Here is a 20,572-nt window from a genome sequence, read left to right on the forward strand (position 1 = left end):
CACTAAGCAACATGGGGTATGCTGGCAAGGAAATTGTCATACCTACTTGGCTAATGGCTCCCAGCATCTCCCCCCTTCTGATTAATTAAACAACAAGCAATGTGGCTTAAGGACCGTGCCTGGTAGGTTGTCCAATTCAACATATGGTTCTTACCCGTCATGGGAAAAAACTGACCTTTAGGCGTCAGCCTACTGTCTTAGGTTGATACCACTGCAATTGGATCATACCCGTCACTGACTACCGGTCCAGCATACAGCCATACTTGTGGATAGGTCTATGCACAGTGGGGGGGTGAGGTTCTTTGCCTCACCTCTGTTGGCCCCCAAATTTGGCCTTGGTGCCAGTGGGGGAGTGAGGTTAATGTGGCTTAAGGACCGTGCCTGGTAGGTTGTCCAATTCAACATATGGTTCTTACCCGTCATCGGAAAACTGACCTTTAGGCGTCAGCCTCCTGTCTTAGGTTGATACCACTGCAATTGGATCATACCCGTCACTGACTACTGGTCCAGCATATAGCCATTGGCCCCCAAATTTTAGACCATCACTAGCAGAAGGGAGGAGGATACAGAAATGCCACGACACCAAGCCAACTGACGGCTCCTTGGGAAAAATTGCATCACTGGTGACACCATCAGCAAAGATATGTCAGCATTACCACAATTCGCTGCACCAAACGATAGTTACATAGTCCCGGCAAGTTCTGCAAGCAGTTCAAAGCGGAGGAATCTATCAATATGTCCATTTCCTCCCAAAATCCGTTTCCTCCCAAAGTAAGTTGACTCCTTGATTGAGCATTACTTGTTGAGTTATATTCATTGATGCATCAGTTTATACAGTTTACTGTGATAGCTATCATAGAAGCTGTAGTTTGGTTTTATCTTTGTCTTCACCGGCACTGGGATGAAGATAGGAATTCTACAATGATGCTAAAAAGACATTATCCTGAAAAGAATTATTAAATATAGTGAAAAGGAAAGGTGAAAGTAAACAAACAGATCTGTTAACCTACTTTAAAAACAATCCTTAACAGCTTTTTACCTAATTTAAATTAGTAAACAAACAGATCTGTTAACCACCTTTAAAAACAATCCTTAACAGCTGTTTACCTAATTTAAATTAAACCATTTAAATCACGTGAATAAAAAAAAATAATAATTTGGATCCATTTTTTCATTAGCGCTCCTCATATAAGAAATATGGACATATGCACATACAGACATACAACACAAAACACAAGAGTGCACACAAACGTACAACACATAAGAAAATAGTAAAGGCCTTGTAGCTTTACCTGGATGAAATCTCCATTGCAATGTTTAAAAACTCCACAGTCAAAAAATAAAACTGATCAGAAAAACATTAACCTAGGTTTGTATGCGCTCAAAAAATAAAATAGAACTTTATGTTGTGGGAAAATGCAATAATAAAATAGCTATTGAAAAAAGCATCCTGGTTAATCACTGTCGCAGATGTAAGAATGGCCAAGCTGGAGTTCTGGATATCAGCTGTTATGGATTTGAGTCAAATCATCTTCTTTTCGATCTGTAGAAATTGTTTTAGTTAATCTCTCTGGAATCCAAATCGGCTGCTGTTCTCCCTGTGGAAAAACACAAACAGACCCCCGACTCCAGACAATCACTGGGACAGGACCTTTCCATTGTCCTGTTAGAATATCTTTCCAAAGTACCTTAGGCTTATGTACATTTTTTGGATACATATGTCTTTCCGCAGCACTAAGTCCTTATGAATCCAAATTTTAAAAGTTTAGAGTAAAAAGGGTTATTTTAAGTTTATCTTTGGGGGATATATACCCCTTTCCAATTCCCACTTTTTGCTTTAATAAGTATATGTCTGTATCTAATAGTTGTCTTAGCTTTTTGTATTTTCTATCTGAAATACCTTTACTAAACATTTTCAACCATTTTTTATCTTATTTCTATCTTCTAGTTTTTTTTTTTTTCCTAAGGTTTGTACATTCACCCTTAGTTGCTTTTTTTTCCTCTTAGATTTCCTTTGTTTCCTATTTTGTGGGTTTAAAATTATTGTCTTCCTACATCTTTTCTATCTTTTTTTCTTTTTAACTTTCTATTCTTCTGTCTTTAAAGTTTTTCACTTCAAATTTTTAATCTTCTTTATCTAAGTATCTTTTATCCTATTATCTTCCCATTTTTTTTAAGTAATGCCTTTACGATTAACTAGGCTTCGAATGATGCAATCTTTCCTCCGTCATGAAGGCATTTTAACCACCTTCAATTTAACCTTTTAAAGCCTTTTGCAACTTACTTAGACATTTTACAACTTTTTATTTTACCACACAAAGATTATCTCATCTGGAAACATTTCTTTCTTTTAACCTTCCATATTTTCTCCATTAAGAAGCTTTGTCTCAATCTGCCATGTACAAATACCTTTTTCTTCTTTCTTCCTTTCTCAAGCTTTTAAAGTAAGTCTAGTTTCCTCAAAATCTTTTTAAATGGCATTTTACAACTTTTTACTTTACCACACAGAGATTATCTCATCTAGAAACATTTCTTTTTCCTTTAACCTTTTATATTAAAATATATTTCCACATCTTGAATCTTTTTCTATCTCTTTTTTAACTGTTAACCCTTTTTATAAATTCAGATTCTGAAACAACCCTTATAAAATTTTTGAATTTAGACAAATTACTCCACTTTAATAAGATGAAAGACTTTCATGTTTTTTATGATACTATAATACTATAATTGAAACCCAACTGAAAATTCTTCTACTCTTTGTATATAAATTACACATGATAGAATCTTAACACTTAGTAACCTTGTTTTAGCAAAGACACAGACCAAAGCAATAGTAAACCTTTTTTCCATTTACCAATTTATGAAAACACACATAATGTTTAAATATATTACCTTATGGAACTTAATAAGTAAAGAGTACTTGATTTCATATTTAGTGGTTGATATTTTAACACTTTAGCTTTGTAAATTAATCAAATGTCTGTAAAAACCAAGATCTTAGACAAATGTAGTAAACAGAACTAGCCCTTTCTTGTTGAAGAAAAATCCTTCTACAGGATACCATGATGGTTCCATTGATATACTTAATAACTCGTCTTTAAAAAGCCATGGGCTACATTTTTGTATTGTATCAACATATGCCCTAATTGTTCTGGGTCTCACTGGGGGGCCTCCTTCCTCTAACAATTTACCTTGCTCGGAGGCGAACAACTTCAAACCTTGAGTCAACCATTTTCCCCAGTTTGCATGAGAAAGTTCTAGGAACAGGCAACTTGAAATAAAAACAAAATAAATCAAAACAGGAACACATTGTTTTTTGAATTGATCACCCATTCTCTTGCCTTCCCTCAGGGGCGAGCAATTTCACTTACCTCCAAGCTTTAGACGTTCCCCATACGAGCCGCCAAATGCCGCAGTCTGGCTGGGCACAAATGCCGCAGTCTGGCTGGGCACACAATCACGAGCCACCACACAGCTTGTAGATTCAAACAGCAACTCTTTATTCCCGAACTCAGGCAGCAGGATACGCCCTATTCCCAGCAGGAATACTCTTAAACCTGGAACGCCCTAAACCCGATTATCCTAAACCGGGAACACCCTAATCCACCCTGGTCCTTGAGCAAGGTCACCTACATGCAATGTCACTGCAAAATGTCCTATTTCCACAGTCTTGCTATTGTGAATTGTGCTATGAACATCGATGTAGCAGTGTCCCTGTAGCATGCTCTTTTTAGGTCTTTAGGGAATAGACCGAGAAGGGGAATAGCTGGGTCAAATGGTGGTTCCATTCCCAGCTTTCCAAGAAATCTCCATACTGCTTTCCAAATTGGCTGCACCAAGTTGCAGTCCCACCAGCAATGTACAAGTGTACCCTTTTCCCCACATCCTCGCCAGCACTTGTTGCTGTTTGACTTCATAATGGCTGCCAATCTTACTGGAGTGAGATGGTATCTTAGGGTGGTTTTAATTTGCATTTCTCTGACTGCTAGAGATGGTGAGCATTTTTTCATGTACTTGTTGATTGATTGTATGTCCTCCTCTGAGAAGTGTCTGTTCTGGTCCTTGGCCCATTTGTTGATTGGGTTATTTGTTATCTTATTGTCTAATTTTTTGAGTTCTTTGTATACTCTGGATATTAGGGCTATATCTGAAGTGTGGGGAGTAAAGATTTGTTCCCAGGATGTAGGCTCCCTATTTACACTCTGCTTACATTCTTAGGGCTTCTCTCCAGTATGAGTGTGTTTATGCATCCGAAAGTAAAAGGCAGTAGTGTAGGCTTTTCCACATTGTTGACATTCATAAGGCTTCTCTCCAGTATGAGTTTGTTCATGTGAGTGAAGGTAAGAGGACTGAGTGAAGGCTTTTCCACATTGTTTGCATTCATAGGGCTTCTCTCCAGTATGTGTTCTTCCATGTTTATGAAGCTGTTGGGATGCAGCAAAGGCTTTGCCACACTGCTTACATACATAGGGCTTCTCTCCAGTATGAGTTCTTTCATGTTTGTGAAGGTCACAAGATCTAGCAAAGGCTTTGCCACACTGCTTACAATCATAGGGCTTCTCTCCAGTATGAGTTTTTTCATGTGAGTGAAGTTGAGAGGACTGAGTGAAGGCTTTCCCACACCACTTACATTCATAGGGCTTCTTTCCAGTATGAGTTCGTTCATGTATCCGAAGGGAAGAGGCAGCAGTAAAGGCTTTTCCACATTGTTCACAATCATAGGGCTTTTCTCCGGTATGCATTCTTCCATGTACGTGAAGATGATGGGATGAAGCAAATGTTTTTCCACATTGTTGACATCCAAAGGGTTTCTTTCTAGTATGTGTTCTTCCATGTGCATGAAGCTGATGGGACAGAGCAAAGGCTTTTCCACATTCTTTGCATTCATAAGGCTTCTCTCCAGTATGTGTTCTTCCATGTGCATGAAGCTGATGGGACAGAGCAAAGGCTTTTCCACATTCTTTGCATTCATAAGGCTTCTCTCCAGTATGTGTTCTTCCATGAGCATGAAGCTGACTGGATGTAGCAAAGGCTTTTCCACATTCTTTGCATTCATAAGGCTTCTCTCCAGTATGTGTTCTTCCATGTGCATGAAGCTGACGGGATGCAGCAAAGGCTTTTCCACACTGCTTACATACATAGGGCTTCTCTCCAGTATGAGTTCTTCCATGTGTGTGAAGGCCACCAGATCTAGCAAAGGCTTTGCCACACTGCTTACATACATAGGGCCTCTCTCCAGTATGAGTTCTTCCATGTAGGTGAAGGCCACCAGATCTAGCAAAGGATTTGCCACACTGCTTACATTCATAGGGCTTCTCTCCAGTATGAGTTCTTTCATGTGTGTGAAGGTCACCAGATCTAGCAAAGGCTTTGCCACACTGCTTACATACATAGGGCCTCTCTCCAGTATGAGTTCTTCCATGTATGTGAAGGCCACCAGATCTAGCAAAGGTTTTGCCACACTGCTTACATTCATAGGGCTTCTCTCCAGTGTGAATTCTTTCAGGTATTTGAACGTCACTAGATCTAGCAAAGGCTTTGCCACACTGCTTACATTCATAGGGCTTCTCTCCAGTATGTGTTTTCTGATGTCTTCTAAGTAATCTGGGATAAGCAAAGTCTTTCCCACATACCTTACATTTGAAATGTGCATTCCCCGTGTGTGTGATCCTGTGCTTTTGAAGACTTGTGTGTGAAATGAAGGTTCGACCATCTTGTTTACATTCATAGAGTTTCTCTCCAGAATGAGTTCTTTCATGTCTTCTAAATAAAGAGGAGAAATGAAAGGCTTTCCCACATACCTCACATTGAAAAGGTTTACCTCCACTGTGTGTTATCATGTGTCTTTGAACACCTGGGAGAGAACAAGAGGCTTCACCACATTGTTGACATTCATAGGGTTGCCACCCAGTATGAGTTTCTTCATGTCTTTGAATGTCATTGGAACAACTGATGACTTTCCCACATACTGTACTTTCATATGGTCTATCTCCAGTTTGTAACAACATTTGTGTGTGAACAATTTTGAGAGAAACCACAGATTTCCTATATTGTTTAAAATCACATGGCTTCTCTTCACATTCCTCATGCTTACAGTATTTCTGTCCAGAGTGAGATGTGATGTGCCTATGAAGGAATGAAGGACATATGAAATCTTTTGCACACATAATGAAGTCACATGGATTTACTCTATTAAAATTTTTCTTTGTTTGATTAATTATTGAAATCGATTTGAAGCTTTCCCCACACTATTCTGTGGGGAAAGTTTGAAGTTTACCATAGGACTTCTTTGAAGAAGAAGTGACCAGCACATAATTGATACCTAACTCATTCACAATTTTCTATTTATTTATAGGTCTTTACATTTCTACCAACATCAGGTAAAGGCTAGATTTTCTGGCTTGTTAAAGTTGCCTGAAAATAAAGAAATTGAAAGGAAACAATCCTTTGCAATACAGCTTCTCTATGGCTATTATTCACATAGTGATATTCACATATGCAATTTCATACTACTTTTTGCATGTCAAATACTTTGAAAAGACTGAATACCTGTTACAGATAAGTATATATTTCTGGTAAAAAATATTATAAGAATAAATACATTTCAAATTATGCATACTTCTTCGGTTGGTTTACTTTCAAAATCATATGACGGTTCTCAGATTCCCTCACGAATTCCTCTTGTGAGTACAGTTACCTTGGGTTGCTTCCAGAGTTTTCAATCTGATCTTCAGTGGTCATGTCTTCCCACTTGTTTCCTAAAATGAGAGAACATAGCAATCTTTATGAATATTTAGGAGCTAGAAATGCTTTGCCAAATTGTAGGTGCCATTTATGCTTCAATAATTCACCAACTGATTTCCTTTTCACCTTCTATATAAATGACCAAAATAAATATGAGTTCTCTATTTGATTAACTTTAAAACCAACATGATTACCTATAGAAGCCAGGTTTCTGAGGACTTCCAGCATCACATCTCTGTAAAGGTTCTTCTGGGAAGCATCCAGAAAAGCCCACTCCTCCTTGGTGAAGTTCACAGCCACATCCTCAAAGGTCACTGAGATCTAAAATATACCACAAATGTATAGTGGAGGCCAGGAGAGAATGACAGCATGAGAAATCTGCACTCAACATGCATGATGTTCACATGATTCCCTGGCCTGCTGATTAATTCCATGATTTGGTCCATCAAATCTTTACTGCACTCAATTTTTTACACCCATTCCAACACTAGAAATTGGATACTCAGAAGGCAAACATCATAGTGATTTATACCCTTCCTTTGGTGAGTTCATAGGAAGTAAGACAGACTCCCAGATCACTTCTAACTTCTTTAATGGTGGCACCTCTATTACATGTCCTAGAAATGTCCTGTGTGGTGCAGAGCTAATATAAGCACTTCTGATAGTACTTATCTTTAGAAAAGAAAGGTGATGAGTAGAAAAATGCAGGAATCATGAAACTAAGCATTTGAGAGAGATTCTGCCAACTACGGTGGCTCCCTGTACCTACAAGGTTAATATAGGCAACATGGTATTTACTGATGTCGTGTTTCCTCTGAAAGTCTATTGTTCCATACTTAAAGAAATGCCTAGAACCAGCCCCCACTCCCACCCTCTGGGCATGGGGTCACTATGGAGATTCCTTCATAGACAACATTTAGACAACATTTCACACAGGTGGTCACAATGTGTTAACTGGAGATTGAGCTCATTATGTGTGATTACACTAAGAACAACTAGAAGTTTGCAGGTGCTTTACTCCAGAACAAATTTAGTCAACTAGCTTACTATTAAATGACCAAAACAAACATGAGTTCTCTATTTGATTAATTTATTTATTAATAAACACAACAATTTGACAATTTCTTGTGGTTACTGTCAAAGCAGAATGGGGTAAGTGGAAAGGTGGCACGTGTCTTAGAAATAACTCAATGACCCAAAAATGTCACCATGGGCTGGAGATGTGGCTCAAGCGGTAGCGTGCTCGCCTGGCATGCGTGCGGCCCGGGTTTGATCTTCAGCACCACATACAAACAAAGATGTTGTGTCCGCCGAATACTAAAAAATAAATATTAAAAAAAAAAACTCTCTTCTCTCTAAAAAAAAAAAAAAAAAACAAAAATGTCACCTTGTTCAAACAACAGCCTTACAAAGTTTTATAACTCTCAAAACAATCTTCTTAATAAACAGCAGGCACTATTTTTCTAAGTCTCACTGCAACAATGAATGTCCAATGATTGTCAAACTCTTCTTAACAGCAGCCGGTTCACTACCATAATATACAGTCATGAGACACATACCAATGTTCTGCTCAAGGACATTTTGATCAAGGTTGGGCCACATATGCAATGGTTGTCTGTTGTGAAACAGATTCATTGTGCCTGTAGCAATGGTGGTGCAAACAAACCTAAGGCAGAAGCTCTTCCACAGTGTGGTAAAGCAACAAGTTTGTAGCCCAGAATTCTGAACTATCCCACACAGTCTGGGTGTGAAAGAGTCCACCATTCACATCTGTAAGCATGCTATGATGTCTGCACAGTGATGGAACAGACAAAAAGAAAATGTCCCTGCCACTTACACAGAAGCATACTCAAGGACTGAAACCATACAGAACCACCCCAAACAATGAAAAATCCACAATTACCCTCAGAGACATCAGCCCAACTCTGTCAGGACAATGATGCAGACAGGAGGGCTTCATGGACCTTCAACCAAACCGGAAGCACACTGAGGTCTCAGGGTCACAGCAACACTCTACAGGACATAAACCACACCCCTACAAGTGCACCACCAGTGAAATTCCATGTATGCTCAAAGAACATGAGAGCTAAAGCAGAAATCAGATCAGAAGAAACTGAAAAGCCTCCAGGGAAGGGGACATGAAACACAGGGCTCTGAACAGACACAGGACAAAGAGGTGACTCAAGAGAAAAGGTGACCATTTTGAAAGAAAAAAATATAAAAGTCCATCATAGGAAATTCATAGAGAATACCAGAGGTGGCGCTGTATTGGTATCTAAGTCATCCAACACACATTTCAGAAAAGAGAGCTAAAAGCAATCAATGAAACTGCCACTTCAAAAAAAACAGAGAAAGAAGAGCAAGGTAAACCTAAATTAACCACAGGGAGGTAACAGAGAAGGTGTTGGTGAAACCACAATCAGGAAATCCGCAGTCTGCAAATCAAGTTCTTCATGAACATCAGCATCACTGATTAACTGACAAAAGGCTAAGAATACAGAGGACAGGGACTGGGGTTGTGGCTTGCCTAGTGCTTGGGTGAAACTGGGTTCAATCCTCACTGCCACATAAAAAGAAAGAAATAAAACTGTAAAATATACAATAACATTAAAGAAAAAAGCATCGAGGACTGAAAACCTACTAACAGATTTAAAAATGTCATCATCAACAATGCATTGGGACTTCAAGATTATCATAAACGTGCTTGACACAAATTAGACAACTGCAGAAACTGGACCATTTCTTTGAGAGAGACAATCTCCTACAACTTACACACAAGGGGAAATACACAAAACAGATGAGCCCATGGCTGCTGAAAAAAACAGACTCAATAACTAATTACTTCCCAAAAAGGCAAGGCAAGGCTCTGACATCTCAAACGGGCTTCCATTAGGCACATAAGAACTGCCACCAGTTTTCTACTTTTTTTCCAGAACATAAAAGCTGAGTTAACACCTCCTAAGTCTTCCTGAGGCACAAGTTACCATATTATCCATATTAAATAGATGAAGAAAAGTATTAAATAGAAAATAAGACTATGAATGATGCTCATAATCATAAATGCAAAATTGAATCATAAATGCAAAAAACTGTACAATTAACTCATCACACTCCAGGTGTCTATGCAAATGATGTGAAAATTATGGGCACAGGAACCCTCACTGCAGTGACTACAGCAGCCATATCCAGAACGGCCCAAAGCTAGATGCAAGGAAGATGCACCTTTCAATACTGAATGGACAAGCTGCAGTTTAACCACACCAAAGAGCATCACCCAGAAAATGAGCTCTGCAGCCTGGAAAGATACAGCACCCTTAAAGGCAGACTGGTAAGTGAGAGAAGCCAGTTTGAAATGGCCAAGTGCAGTAAGATTCCAAGTCAAGAACATTCTGGAAAAGACAACATTATAGATGCACTAGCAGAACTGATGGGTGCCAGGGACTTAGGGAGCAGAGAGGGAGGAAGGAATGAGGAGGAGTGATGGACAGGTGGAACACTGGATTCCCAGAGCAGTGAAACTCTTCTGTATGACATTATCTTGTATACGACGTGACACACAATCACATCACAAGGAAGAGGAACCCTAAAGTAAAGGATGAACTTTGGCTTATCCTAAATGTTGCTTCATCCATTCTCTTTATCAAATGTTCAACACGGGTTTAGTAACTAACAAACACCCTACACCAATGCAATATGTTGAAAACAGTGGAGACTATCAGCTGGAGAGAAGGGGTATTTGATACTATGTGTAATGGCACATTTAATTGTCACCTTGATTGGATTAAAGGATGCCGATGATTAATGAGCGTCTGGGTGTGTCCATGAGGGTGTGTCTACAAATGATGGGCATATGAGATAGTGAGCCAAACTGGAGAACCTCCTTAAGCTAGGAAACACCATCCAATAGGATGGTGTCTTGGCTTCAGCCTCTGGGACTCTGCAGCTACTACTTCTCAAGCTCTCCAGCCTGCAGATGGCCACTGTGGACATCCACCTTCGGGTCAAGTAGGCCAATCTAATGAATCCCCTTTGATAATCATACTTCCTCTTGATAATTTTCCTCTAGAGAACACTGTCTAATAAACTATGTAAGCCTAAAATTGCTCTTAAAAACAAAGTTTATCTAATAAAGAAGTAAATAAACTACCAAGCCATGAAGTTTTAAAAATGTATACATAAGAAACAACATTATATGCTAAATACCTTTTTCATAATAATGCAAACAATAAAGCAAAGAGGAAGAGTCTTAGTTACAAATTTCAAAAGTATGAACAAAAGCAAGAAAACTGATTTTCAATACTATTTTCATCTGGAAAGAAATTGGTTGATATGTCTTCAAAACTCATTCCAACTGCTGGTATAGTGGTGTGCACCTGTAATTTCAGCCACTAGGGAGGTCAAGGCAGGGAAATGGCAAAAGTTTGAGGCCTGTCTCAGCAACATAGCAAGACACTCAGAAATTTAGTGAGACTTGTCTTTATCAAAAATAAAAAGGGGGTCTGGGACTGTAGCTGAGTGGCAGACCACTTGCTAACATGTGTGAGGCACTGGGTATGATCCTCAGCACCACAGAAAAATAAATAAAATAAAGGTATTCTACCCATCTACAACTATATAAAAAAGAAAAAATAAATAAATAAGAAGAAGGGCTGAGGATGTGCTCAGTGATCGAGTGCCTGTACGTTTATCCCCCAGTAAAACACCTGCCCACCTCCAGAACGTTGCTCACAAATTGAAATTTTTTTCTGGAAGATAACTAAGCATGAGCATGTCCATGGCATAAATTCCCAGCACTCAATAAGTAAGCAAATAAATAAACAACAGTCTACAATACTAATTCTCTTGGGCTGGAAAGTAGCTTGGTAAAATACATGTAATGAGAGATAAAAATGATTATAATACAAAAGGTACACAATTAGAGGCATAAAAACACAACAAAATCTATGGAAAGACACCACACTTTCTCACAAAGAAGATTGAATGTTCCCATGATCTAAATCTCTGAAAAAACACTGAGCGTTTCAGTAAATTCTGTGAAATTTAGGGGATGGTTTGTTGTATTTTGGAGGTAAACTTAAGAAAATTTACATCTAAAAATGGAAATAGTAGGGTTGGGATTCTGGCTCAGCAGTAGAGTGCTTGCCTAGCACATGAGAGGCCCTAGGTTTGACCCTCAGCACCACATTAAAATAAATAAATAGGTATTGTGTCCAACTACAGCAACAACAACAAAATACTCTGCAAAAAATTGGAAATAGTATACTGTATCTAGGTCCAGCCAAAATGTTGTACAAGACAGAGAGAATCGAGAGAGCATTTATGTTACTCCCAAATTTCATAAGCTAAAAGGCTAGCTCCCAAAGGGATGGCCCTACGAGGAGGCAGTTGGGAGGGAACAGGAATTAGGTGACATGGTGAGGGGATCAGCACCCTTATTTAGACACATGGATCTCTCCTTTGCAGAAAACAGGTGTCATTTTCTCTTTCACTGATATTCAGTGATTAAATGATTACAGTTGGATATTCAAGGTATTGCCAAAATTGTCCTTAAAATTTACAATGAAGACGGGTGTGATGGTGCACACCTGTAACCCCACTGGCACTAGATGATGTAGCAAGACTCTGTCTCAAAATAAAGAATCTAAAAGGGGCTGGTGGTTAAGCACCTCTGGGTTCCATTCCTGATAACAAAAAACCACACAGTTAACATGAACCTGCCAAGTTCAGACAATAACGGTGAAAAATTGTCATCCTTGTCAAATTCATCACCTTGTGAAGGACAGATACTAGTTTTCATGAAATCACATTCATAAATTTATCCACCACTATTTTTGTAGAATTGGACTCAAATTCTGCAGCAATAATGTAAGACAGAGTTTCTCAGTATCTTACGTGGTATTTTGGAATCTAGAGTTGGATTTCAATTTGAAATCATGAAAAGACAAATTTGAATCTTACAAACTTTCTATACATACTCAGGGGTAGCAAAAGGTAAATTAGGTAATTAGATGTTTTCTTTTTCTTTTTTCTTTGATGCCCCCGAGAGTAAACCCAGAGACATTTTACTACTGAGCCACATCCCCAGTCATTTTTATATTTTATTTTGAGACGCAGTCTCACCAGGTTGCATGAGGCCTTGCTAAGTTGCTAAGGCTGTCCTCAAATTTGAAACACTCCTGTCTCAGCCTCTGGAGCAGGAAGGATCATAGGTGTGCACCACTGTATCTGGCTGTAAGTTGGGATTTTTACCCAATAAAAAAAAAAAAAAGGTGGATTTTAATCCACCTCTCTCTTGCCTCTTTAATAATAGTCCATCCCATTTGGCTCTGAATAAATAAACCTGGGCCTCAGATAAGTGAGCACATCATTTCAAAGTGATACACAGAAAGCTTTGGTGTTGAGAGAGCACAGATGTGTCAGGCTCAAGGGACAGGGAAGGTCCCTGACTGCGGGACATGCTTCCTCCTGGTCTTGCTCATGGAAAGCATCCAGGATCACCCTCCCAGGCACCTGGACCATGACTCCAGTCTATGAGGCTTTTCAGGTCTGCACAGCTCTGCCCTGGGGTGGGTGGTCCTTATGTTCTGGGAGAGGTTTTGCTCCTTCACACTGTGAGAGACTAAAAGGGCAGGAGTCACTGCTGACCTGGCCCCTCAGCACCAGCATCCACAGGCTGACTGTCCACCTGTCTCCAAGGAATGGGAACAGAGCTTGGGGAAAACTAGGTCCCAAGGAAGTAGCTGTTTAGATGAGGCCTTTTCCAGGAGATTCCTCAGCCCAGGGCCCCCAGCAGCTTCCCTGAGAGGCTGCACCCCACACCTCAGGCTGTCCTCTAGGAGGAGCTGACCCAGGGCCTGAAATTCTGTTCACCCTGAGAGGCATAGGGCAGCTGTGGGCACTCTGTGGCAGCTCCAGGAGAGGATAGTGGCTGAGGACATGGGACTCTGGGAGGTGTCCAAAGGGAACCTCTGCCCAAGAAATCTGACATGGTGCCTACACCTAAGGAAGATAAAAGAAAAAGCACAAGATTTTTACAGCTGTGAACTCAAGTTCTCTATACAGTTGCATCTACATCAAAGAACCTTCAGAGTACTTGACTTTGGCTAACTAGACCACCATGAGGGTGGAAAGGCAGGGTTCTGTATGGAGAGCAAACATTATCTTGGACTATCTTAAGCCCTTTAATACCCAATCATCTTAATTTCTGTATCAGACCACAATCTCAAAACTTCTCAGAATATATCACTAGCCCTACCAGACGTCTCCAAAATCTACCAAAGCTCACAATGCAATAACAGACATACAGAAGAAATTTTCTTTATTTTTTTTCTGTACCCCACCAATCTGATGTTCCTACCAATGCAATTGGTTAACGCAGTGATACACGGTTTCTTTTATAAAAGTTCATGGAGGCCAGGCACAGTGGCACACAACTGTAATCCCAGCAGCTTGAGAGGCAAAGGTAAGAGGATTGCTAAATTCAAAACCAGACTCAGCAACTTAGTAAGATCATGTCTGAAAATATAATATAAAAAGTACTGGGGATGTGGCTCAGTGTTTAAGTGCCCCTGGGTTCAATCCCTGGTATGAGGAAGGAAGGAAGGAAGGAAGGGAAGGAGGGAGGGAGGAAGGGGAAGGAAGGAAGAAAGGAAGGAAAGAAAATAAAGAAGAAACAGAAAGAAAAAAAGAAGTGATGTAATCTCTTCCAGGGAGGGACACACACATCATTCAGGGTAACTTGAAACCATGTTCCTTAGTATGATAATTAATATTTGGGTTAAAATGAACTATTTTCTGTAGCTGGGGTTGTCGATGCCTTTAAACCCAACAGACTGGGAAGCTGAGGCAGGAGGATCACAATTTTCAGGCCAGGCTGGGCACCATGGCCAGATCCTTTCTGAAAATCATACTGAAAAGAGCTGGGGATGAAGGACAGTCAAGGAATCAGACATTATTATAGTGGCATCCCCTTTTTTCTCAGAAAATTTTAACAGGGTTTCTCCAGAAATCTTCACCATGGCTAATTTTAGGACTGTCAACAAAAGAGTGTCCACAAAAAAGTTCAGTGTAGATAAAGTTCCTATTTTTGTGTTGCCCTATTTTACTGGGCTGCTAGTCTGGAAGAAATCAGCACTCCAGGTGCTGGACTCCCCCTTACTAGTTTTTTACACACTTGTATCCAGTATAGTAGTTTGTAGAAATGTGTAAACAAGGCCTCTGGCCTTGAGCTGGGTTTCACAGAGAAGTCACCAACTGGGCTCCATGGTAGCAGCTGGTGGGGGAGGAAAGAAAGGGGAGAAGAAGCTCTCCCCTCCTCAGGTGCTGTCCTTGAAGGGTTAACTTGGCCAGAACAGAGAAAGAAAAACCTGCTTTTATGTGTGTGATGTGACAACTTGACTATGGTGACTCCACTTTGTGAACTCAGCCATGACACTCAAAAAGCTCATGACTGGGGCAGTTTGGATTCTTTTGTTCATGAAAATTCCCCCAAGAACACAGAATGATCTATGGGGCCAACTGGAGACTACCTGACCACAACTTTCAGGCTTGCTTACGTTGCCTGAACCCCCAAACTTCCCTTTTCTGGTTTTTGTGCTTAAATATGGAGCCAACTGAAGGCAGGGGCACCACTCTGACCATCTCATTCTTTCGAGAGCAGAGTGTGTTCCACTGGCCAGCAATAAAGGCTTAACTGGAATGAGACTGTGTGGTCTGAGAGTTATTTGGGGGTCCCAGTATTACAATGTGAACTTCTGAGCCCCTCCCCTTATATGCTGGGAATAAAATTCTGAAACCACCTGAACTCGGGGTTCAGGGGATGGATGGATTCATTACAGCAAAAGCAGTGCCCTCTGAGACTGGCTGAAGCCAGATAAAACTGTTTCCAGCTACCTTAGTGCCTTACCTCCTTTGTCCGTACATCATTATTACCCTGTGTGCTTACCTAACTACAGGACTGGTGTGACTCTACATCATGGACTCTCAGAAAAGGGAGCAGTTATACTCGATTGATGTAGCCCAGGATTCCATATCCCTGGGATCTATAAACAACCTCCTTATTCCCTTTAAAGCAGTTATTTTCACAGAACACAAGGAAGTGTTAAGTGATCATTCTTTCCCCTCAAGGATAATATTCACAAATAGAAAATAAATGCTTTCAAAAGTGTTGTTCTCGCCAGGGACATTGGCACAAGCCTATAATCCCAGATATGCGGGGAGGCTGAAGCAGGAGGATCACAAGTTAGAGGCCAGCCCAGCTTCCAAAACACATGGAAGGGAGGAAAGGAGGGGGAAAGGGAGGGGGAAAGGGAGGGGGGAAGGGAGGGGGGAAGGGAGGGGGAAGGGAGGGGGGAAGGGAGATTGATTGATTCTTTCCAATATTTCACTAAGCGATAATGACAATTATCAGATGGTGTCCATTTGAAAGGAGTGGGAAGAAGAATGTCTGGCCGAGCTGTGAGGTGGAGGGAAGGTGGCCTTTTAGAAGGCAGGAGGCGCCTGCAATGTGGAGGACCTCCACTGGGGGGGAGCTCCACTGGGAGAAGGAAGGGGCATTTGTGGCCCTGCTTCCTACACGTTGGGAAAAGTGAGTGCGGGCAACAGGTAGGGAGCAAAGGGGACACCTGGGACCTGAGCCACCCTTCCAAACCCAGGGAACCAGGGAACGGGGCCCAGGGCCACCCGACAGCGGGGACTCCGCCGGCACTCGGCAGCTCACCCGCCCGCGGGCCCCAAGGCAAGTGCTGACCGCCAACCTTCGGCAAACTCACCATTTTTGGCTTCTCTGGTGACCTGACGTCCTCTGGAGAAACCTCCGGGCACCCGAGATCCCCGGGAACACGGGCAGCGCAGAGTCACCTGGGTCCCTGGAGCAGAGAACACGGGGCCTGAAGAAGCAGTAGCCCGGTCGGAGAGGAAGAAAAGCCCGCGAGATTGCGGAAACCCGCCCTTCCCGTGTCTCTGAGCACTGATTGGACAGTTCCCCCCAGCGACCCGGATGGATGGCCTCCAGGCCCGCCTCGGCATCGTGACTGACAGCTAACATCATCCAATCACTGGCTGAAATTGGGTAGAGTGACAGATCCTTGGCCCCAGCCCTTTTCAGGAGGAGCTTCCCGGCTGTGCTGGGAGCTAATCCAGGTGGGAAGCCTTGGTTTAGCCTCTGGGACACAGGTGACACCTGGAGCGGCGCTTCAGCCATAGAGTGCTTTCCGAGCATGGGGAGGCCCTGGGTTTAACCTCAACACAAAAACAAAGCACAGCTTCTCCAGGAGGCTGAGGCTGGAGGAGCCTAAGGTCAGGTCTGCATCTGCAAACAGTGAGACCCTCTCTTAAAATGAAAAGGTGGGGATGGAGCTCAGAGGTCGGGGTCAAGCCCCATTGGGTTTATTCCCCAGTACCTTAAAAAAAGAATAAACGATATTTTATTATATATTATATATATACAATATATAATATATTGTATATATATTTTGTATATATAAAATATATAATATATAATATATATCTTATATATAAAATATGTATTTTATATAAAATATTCTATATATAATACATTTATACATTTTATATATAATATATAAAATATATATTTTTATATATACAAAATATATATTTATATGTATATATATATTTATATCCATAAAATATATTTTATACATATAAAGTATATATGTAATATATATATTTTTCACACCAAGTACATCTAATCAGAATATTATATATATAACATATTATATATATATATATATGTATATATATATATAATATATAAAATATATATATTTTTCCCCCCAGCGACTTAGAAAGACACGGTCTCCAAATTTTTGAAACACTATTTAAAGATATCATATATATGACCCATATATAATATCTAAAAATGAAAACAATTTGAAAACTATTTAGTAATTCTCCTCACCTCCTGGCCTCTGTTGCTTTGAGGAGGCTCCTGATCTATGAAAGGAAGCTATTGGGATTTGGCTCTGATGCTCAGGGTTCCATTCCCAGCAGAAAGGGCGGGGGAGGAAGGAGGGCAATCCTCTAGGGCAGCAATGTGCGGTGGAAATAAAATGGGTGCTTTGTGCTTAGTGTCGATGTTCTACTTCGACTGTTAGGGAGTCTTCTGCAGAGATGTGACTCTGGTGACCCCACAGGTCTGGTCAGGTGTTCATCCAAAACCAAACAGAAAAGGTTATGATGCAAAGCAGGAAAGAAACTTTGACCAGTGCAGCTACACCGGGAAGACAAGGAAACCCTGTCCTTACCCTGTCTTCAGATGCTGACGAGGACTTTGAGATTTTATAGAAAGGGTAATCATAGGCATGTATGGATAGGGGAAATTGTATCTAGGATTTAGTATTATCTGTAGGATTTAAGCTTCAGGCATCTGTGGTCTTATAACTTGTCTGTGAGCTCACGCTCACTTGCCCCCTTGACACATGTCACTCTATTGCAAAGACTGACCTCACTTTGTCAGGAGGATGTCCCCCTCCAGTGTATTCTTTCCATGTAAAGGTTTTCAAGAAAAGCCACAAGCCCTAGGAAGCAACATACCCCCAGAAGTTGACCCAGCACTCTCAGCATCCTGGGTTTCAACTGATAGTCCAACCAGAAAGAAACCAAAACCCTGCTCAGCTGGGCCCATTAACCCTGCATATAAACCATAAAAAATTGCCACTTGGGGCCAATACTGCCTGTCATGTCTATCCCCCTCTTGGAAACTAAGTACAACTTTATTCTCTACTCTCAAGTTGGCTTTGTGAAGTCTATCACATCCTGCTCACTGGCCCAAGTTCATTCTACCTAACAATATTGCCCAAGGCCAAGGGGGGCTATTGTGTAAAAAGTCCTATTCCCACAGGTGTGGAAAAGTGGACACATAGCTGCCCAGGGCTGAGAATTGAATTCCAGGTGCCTTTATTGTCCCCCATGGTAGAGATTGAATTGAGGGCAGGGGCACTTTGCCACTGAGCATCCCTTTTTATTGTGGTTCAAAGAAGGTGGGTGTGAGCATAACTGTAATGGGCCTGAGAGAATAACTCCAGATGGTGACTCCAACCTACTATCAATCCAATGAAGAAGTTGACAAATCAGAGGGTTAGACCAAGCATGGCTGTTCATGCCTGTGATCCCAGAGGCTCAGGATGCCGAGACAGGAGGATTGCTAGTTTGAATCTAGCATCAGCAAAAATGAGGTGCTAAGCAACTCAATGAGAGCCTGACTCTAAATAAAATACCAAACATGGATGGGTATGAGAATATAGTATTTTCCTTAAATGTAGAATTGAGACGTAAGGAAGGCAGCCTGATGGCAAGGAGAGCAAAATGGAGAGTCACATGTACAGCCTCAGACTGTGGATGTGGCAGATCCCGAGTCCATGCACCTGAACCACCCTGGACACACAGGAGGTAGGGGAGGGGTCACCCTGACCGAGAGGGAAAGAAACAGTGTTGATTTAGGTCAAGTCAAAAGTGTCTACGTCCAAGATGCACTCAATCCAAGAAGACTTTCCTGGCACAAAAAGACAACGGGAGTTGGGGACAACTAATGGTGTATTGCTTTATATACAAATATGTGGGGTTTTTGATACCGGGGATTTAACTGAACGCTGCCTAACCAGTGAGCCAAAATTCCAGCTCTTTTTTACTTTTACACAGGGTCTGGCTAAGTGGCTTAGGGCCTTAAGGATGATGGAAATGAGGAGATGGGGGAGAAGGAGGAGGTGAGATGAGCAGGAGGAGAAGAAGAAGAAGGAAAAGGAGGAGGAAGAGATGTAGGATGAGGAGAAAGAGGAGATGGAGGAGAGATGATGACGATGAGGAGGATGAGTCGGAGGAGGAGGAGGAGAGGGAGGTGTAGGAGGAGGAAATGGAGGAAGAGGAGGAGGAGGAAGAGGAAGAGGAGGAGGGGGGAAAGAAAAAGGAGGAGGAGGAGACATGATGATGAGGAGGAGGAGGAGGAGAGATAAGGAGGAGGAAGAGGAGAGGGAGGAGAAGGAAGACATGGAGGAAAAGAAGGAGGAGATGGAAGAAGAGGATGAGATGGAGGAGGAGAAGGATGGGGAGGAGTAGGAGGAGGAAGGAAAGGAAAAGGAAGAGGAGATGGAGAAGGAGAAAGAGGAAGATGAAATGGAAGAGGGAGAGGAGATGGAGGAGAAGGAGGAGAGAGATGAGGAGGAGGAGAAGGAGCATGAGTAGGAAAAGGAGATGGAGTAGGAGCATGAGATGGAGAAGAAAGAGGAAGAGATGAAGGAGAAAGAGAAGAGCAAGGAGGAGGAAAAGATGGAGGAGGAGGAGAAGGAGAGGCAGGAGGAGGAGGAGGAGAAGGAGAGGCAGGAGGAGGAGGAGGAGAAGGAGAGGCAGGAGGAGGAGGAGGAGAAGGAGAGGCAGGAGGAGGAGGAGGAGAAGGAGAGGCAGGAGGAGAAGGAGGAGGAGGAGAGATGATGTTGATGAGATGGAGTAGGAGGAGAGATGAGGAGGAGGAAGAGAAGAGGGAGGAAAGAAGGAGGAGACAGAGGAGGAACAGAGAAAGATGGAGGAAAAAAGGACAAGGAGGACGAGGAGAAGGAGTGGGAGGAAGAGGAGGAGGAGGAGAAGGAGGAGGAGGAGGAGGAGGAGAGGAAGGAGAGGATAGGGAGGAGAAGAGGAGGAGACAGAGGAGGAGGAAGAAAAGATGGAGGAGGAGGAGGAGAGATGAGGAAGAGGAAAAGGAGAGGGAGGAAAAGGAAGAGGAGATGAAGGATAAGGAGGAGATGGAGGAAGAGGAGGACGAGAAGGAGATTGAGGAGGAGGAAAAGATGGAAGAGGAGGAGGAGATATGAGAGAAGGA

General features: G+C 41.7%; 1 protein-coding gene across 1 annotated transcript; it reads right to left on the minus strand.

The window, feature by feature from the left end:
• Positions 1-1,656: 1,656 nt before the first annotated feature.
• LOC139703020 (zinc finger protein 14-like) lies at positions 1,657-16,645 on the minus strand. Its single transcript, XM_071605886.1, has 4 exons — positions 16,515-16,645; positions 6,939-7,065; positions 6,698-6,758; positions 1,657-6,126 (listed from the first exon to the last, which is right to left on the minus strand). Exons 1-4 carry the CDS (start codon positions 16,515-16,517, stop codon positions 4,215-4,217), a joined length of 2,103 nt encoding a protein of 700 aa, XP_071461987.1. The 5' UTR covers positions 16,518-16,645; the 3' UTR covers positions 1,657-4,214.
• Positions 16,646-20,572: the final 3,927 nt, after the last annotated feature.

The sequence above is a fragment of the Marmota flaviventris genome, chromosome 20 (genome assembly GCF_047511675.1).
Source record: "Marmota flaviventris isolate mMarFla1 chromosome 20, mMarFla1.hap1, whole genome shotgun sequence".
Lineage (NCBI taxonomy): Eukaryota > Metazoa > Chordata > Mammalia > Rodentia > Sciuridae > Marmota > Marmota flaviventris.

Bases quoted from the DNA above. Each gene is read 5' to 3' on its own strand.
- LOC139703020 (XM_071605886.1), bottom strand. The intron at 6,759-6,938 runs GTAATCATGTTG...CTCTCATTTTAG, and splicing joins CAGAAACCTGGCTTCTATAG to GAAACAAGTGGGAAGACATG. The intron at 6,127-6,697 runs GTAACTGTACTC...ATTCCTTCATAG, and splicing joins AACTCTGGAAGCAACCCAAG to GCACATCACATCTCACTCTG.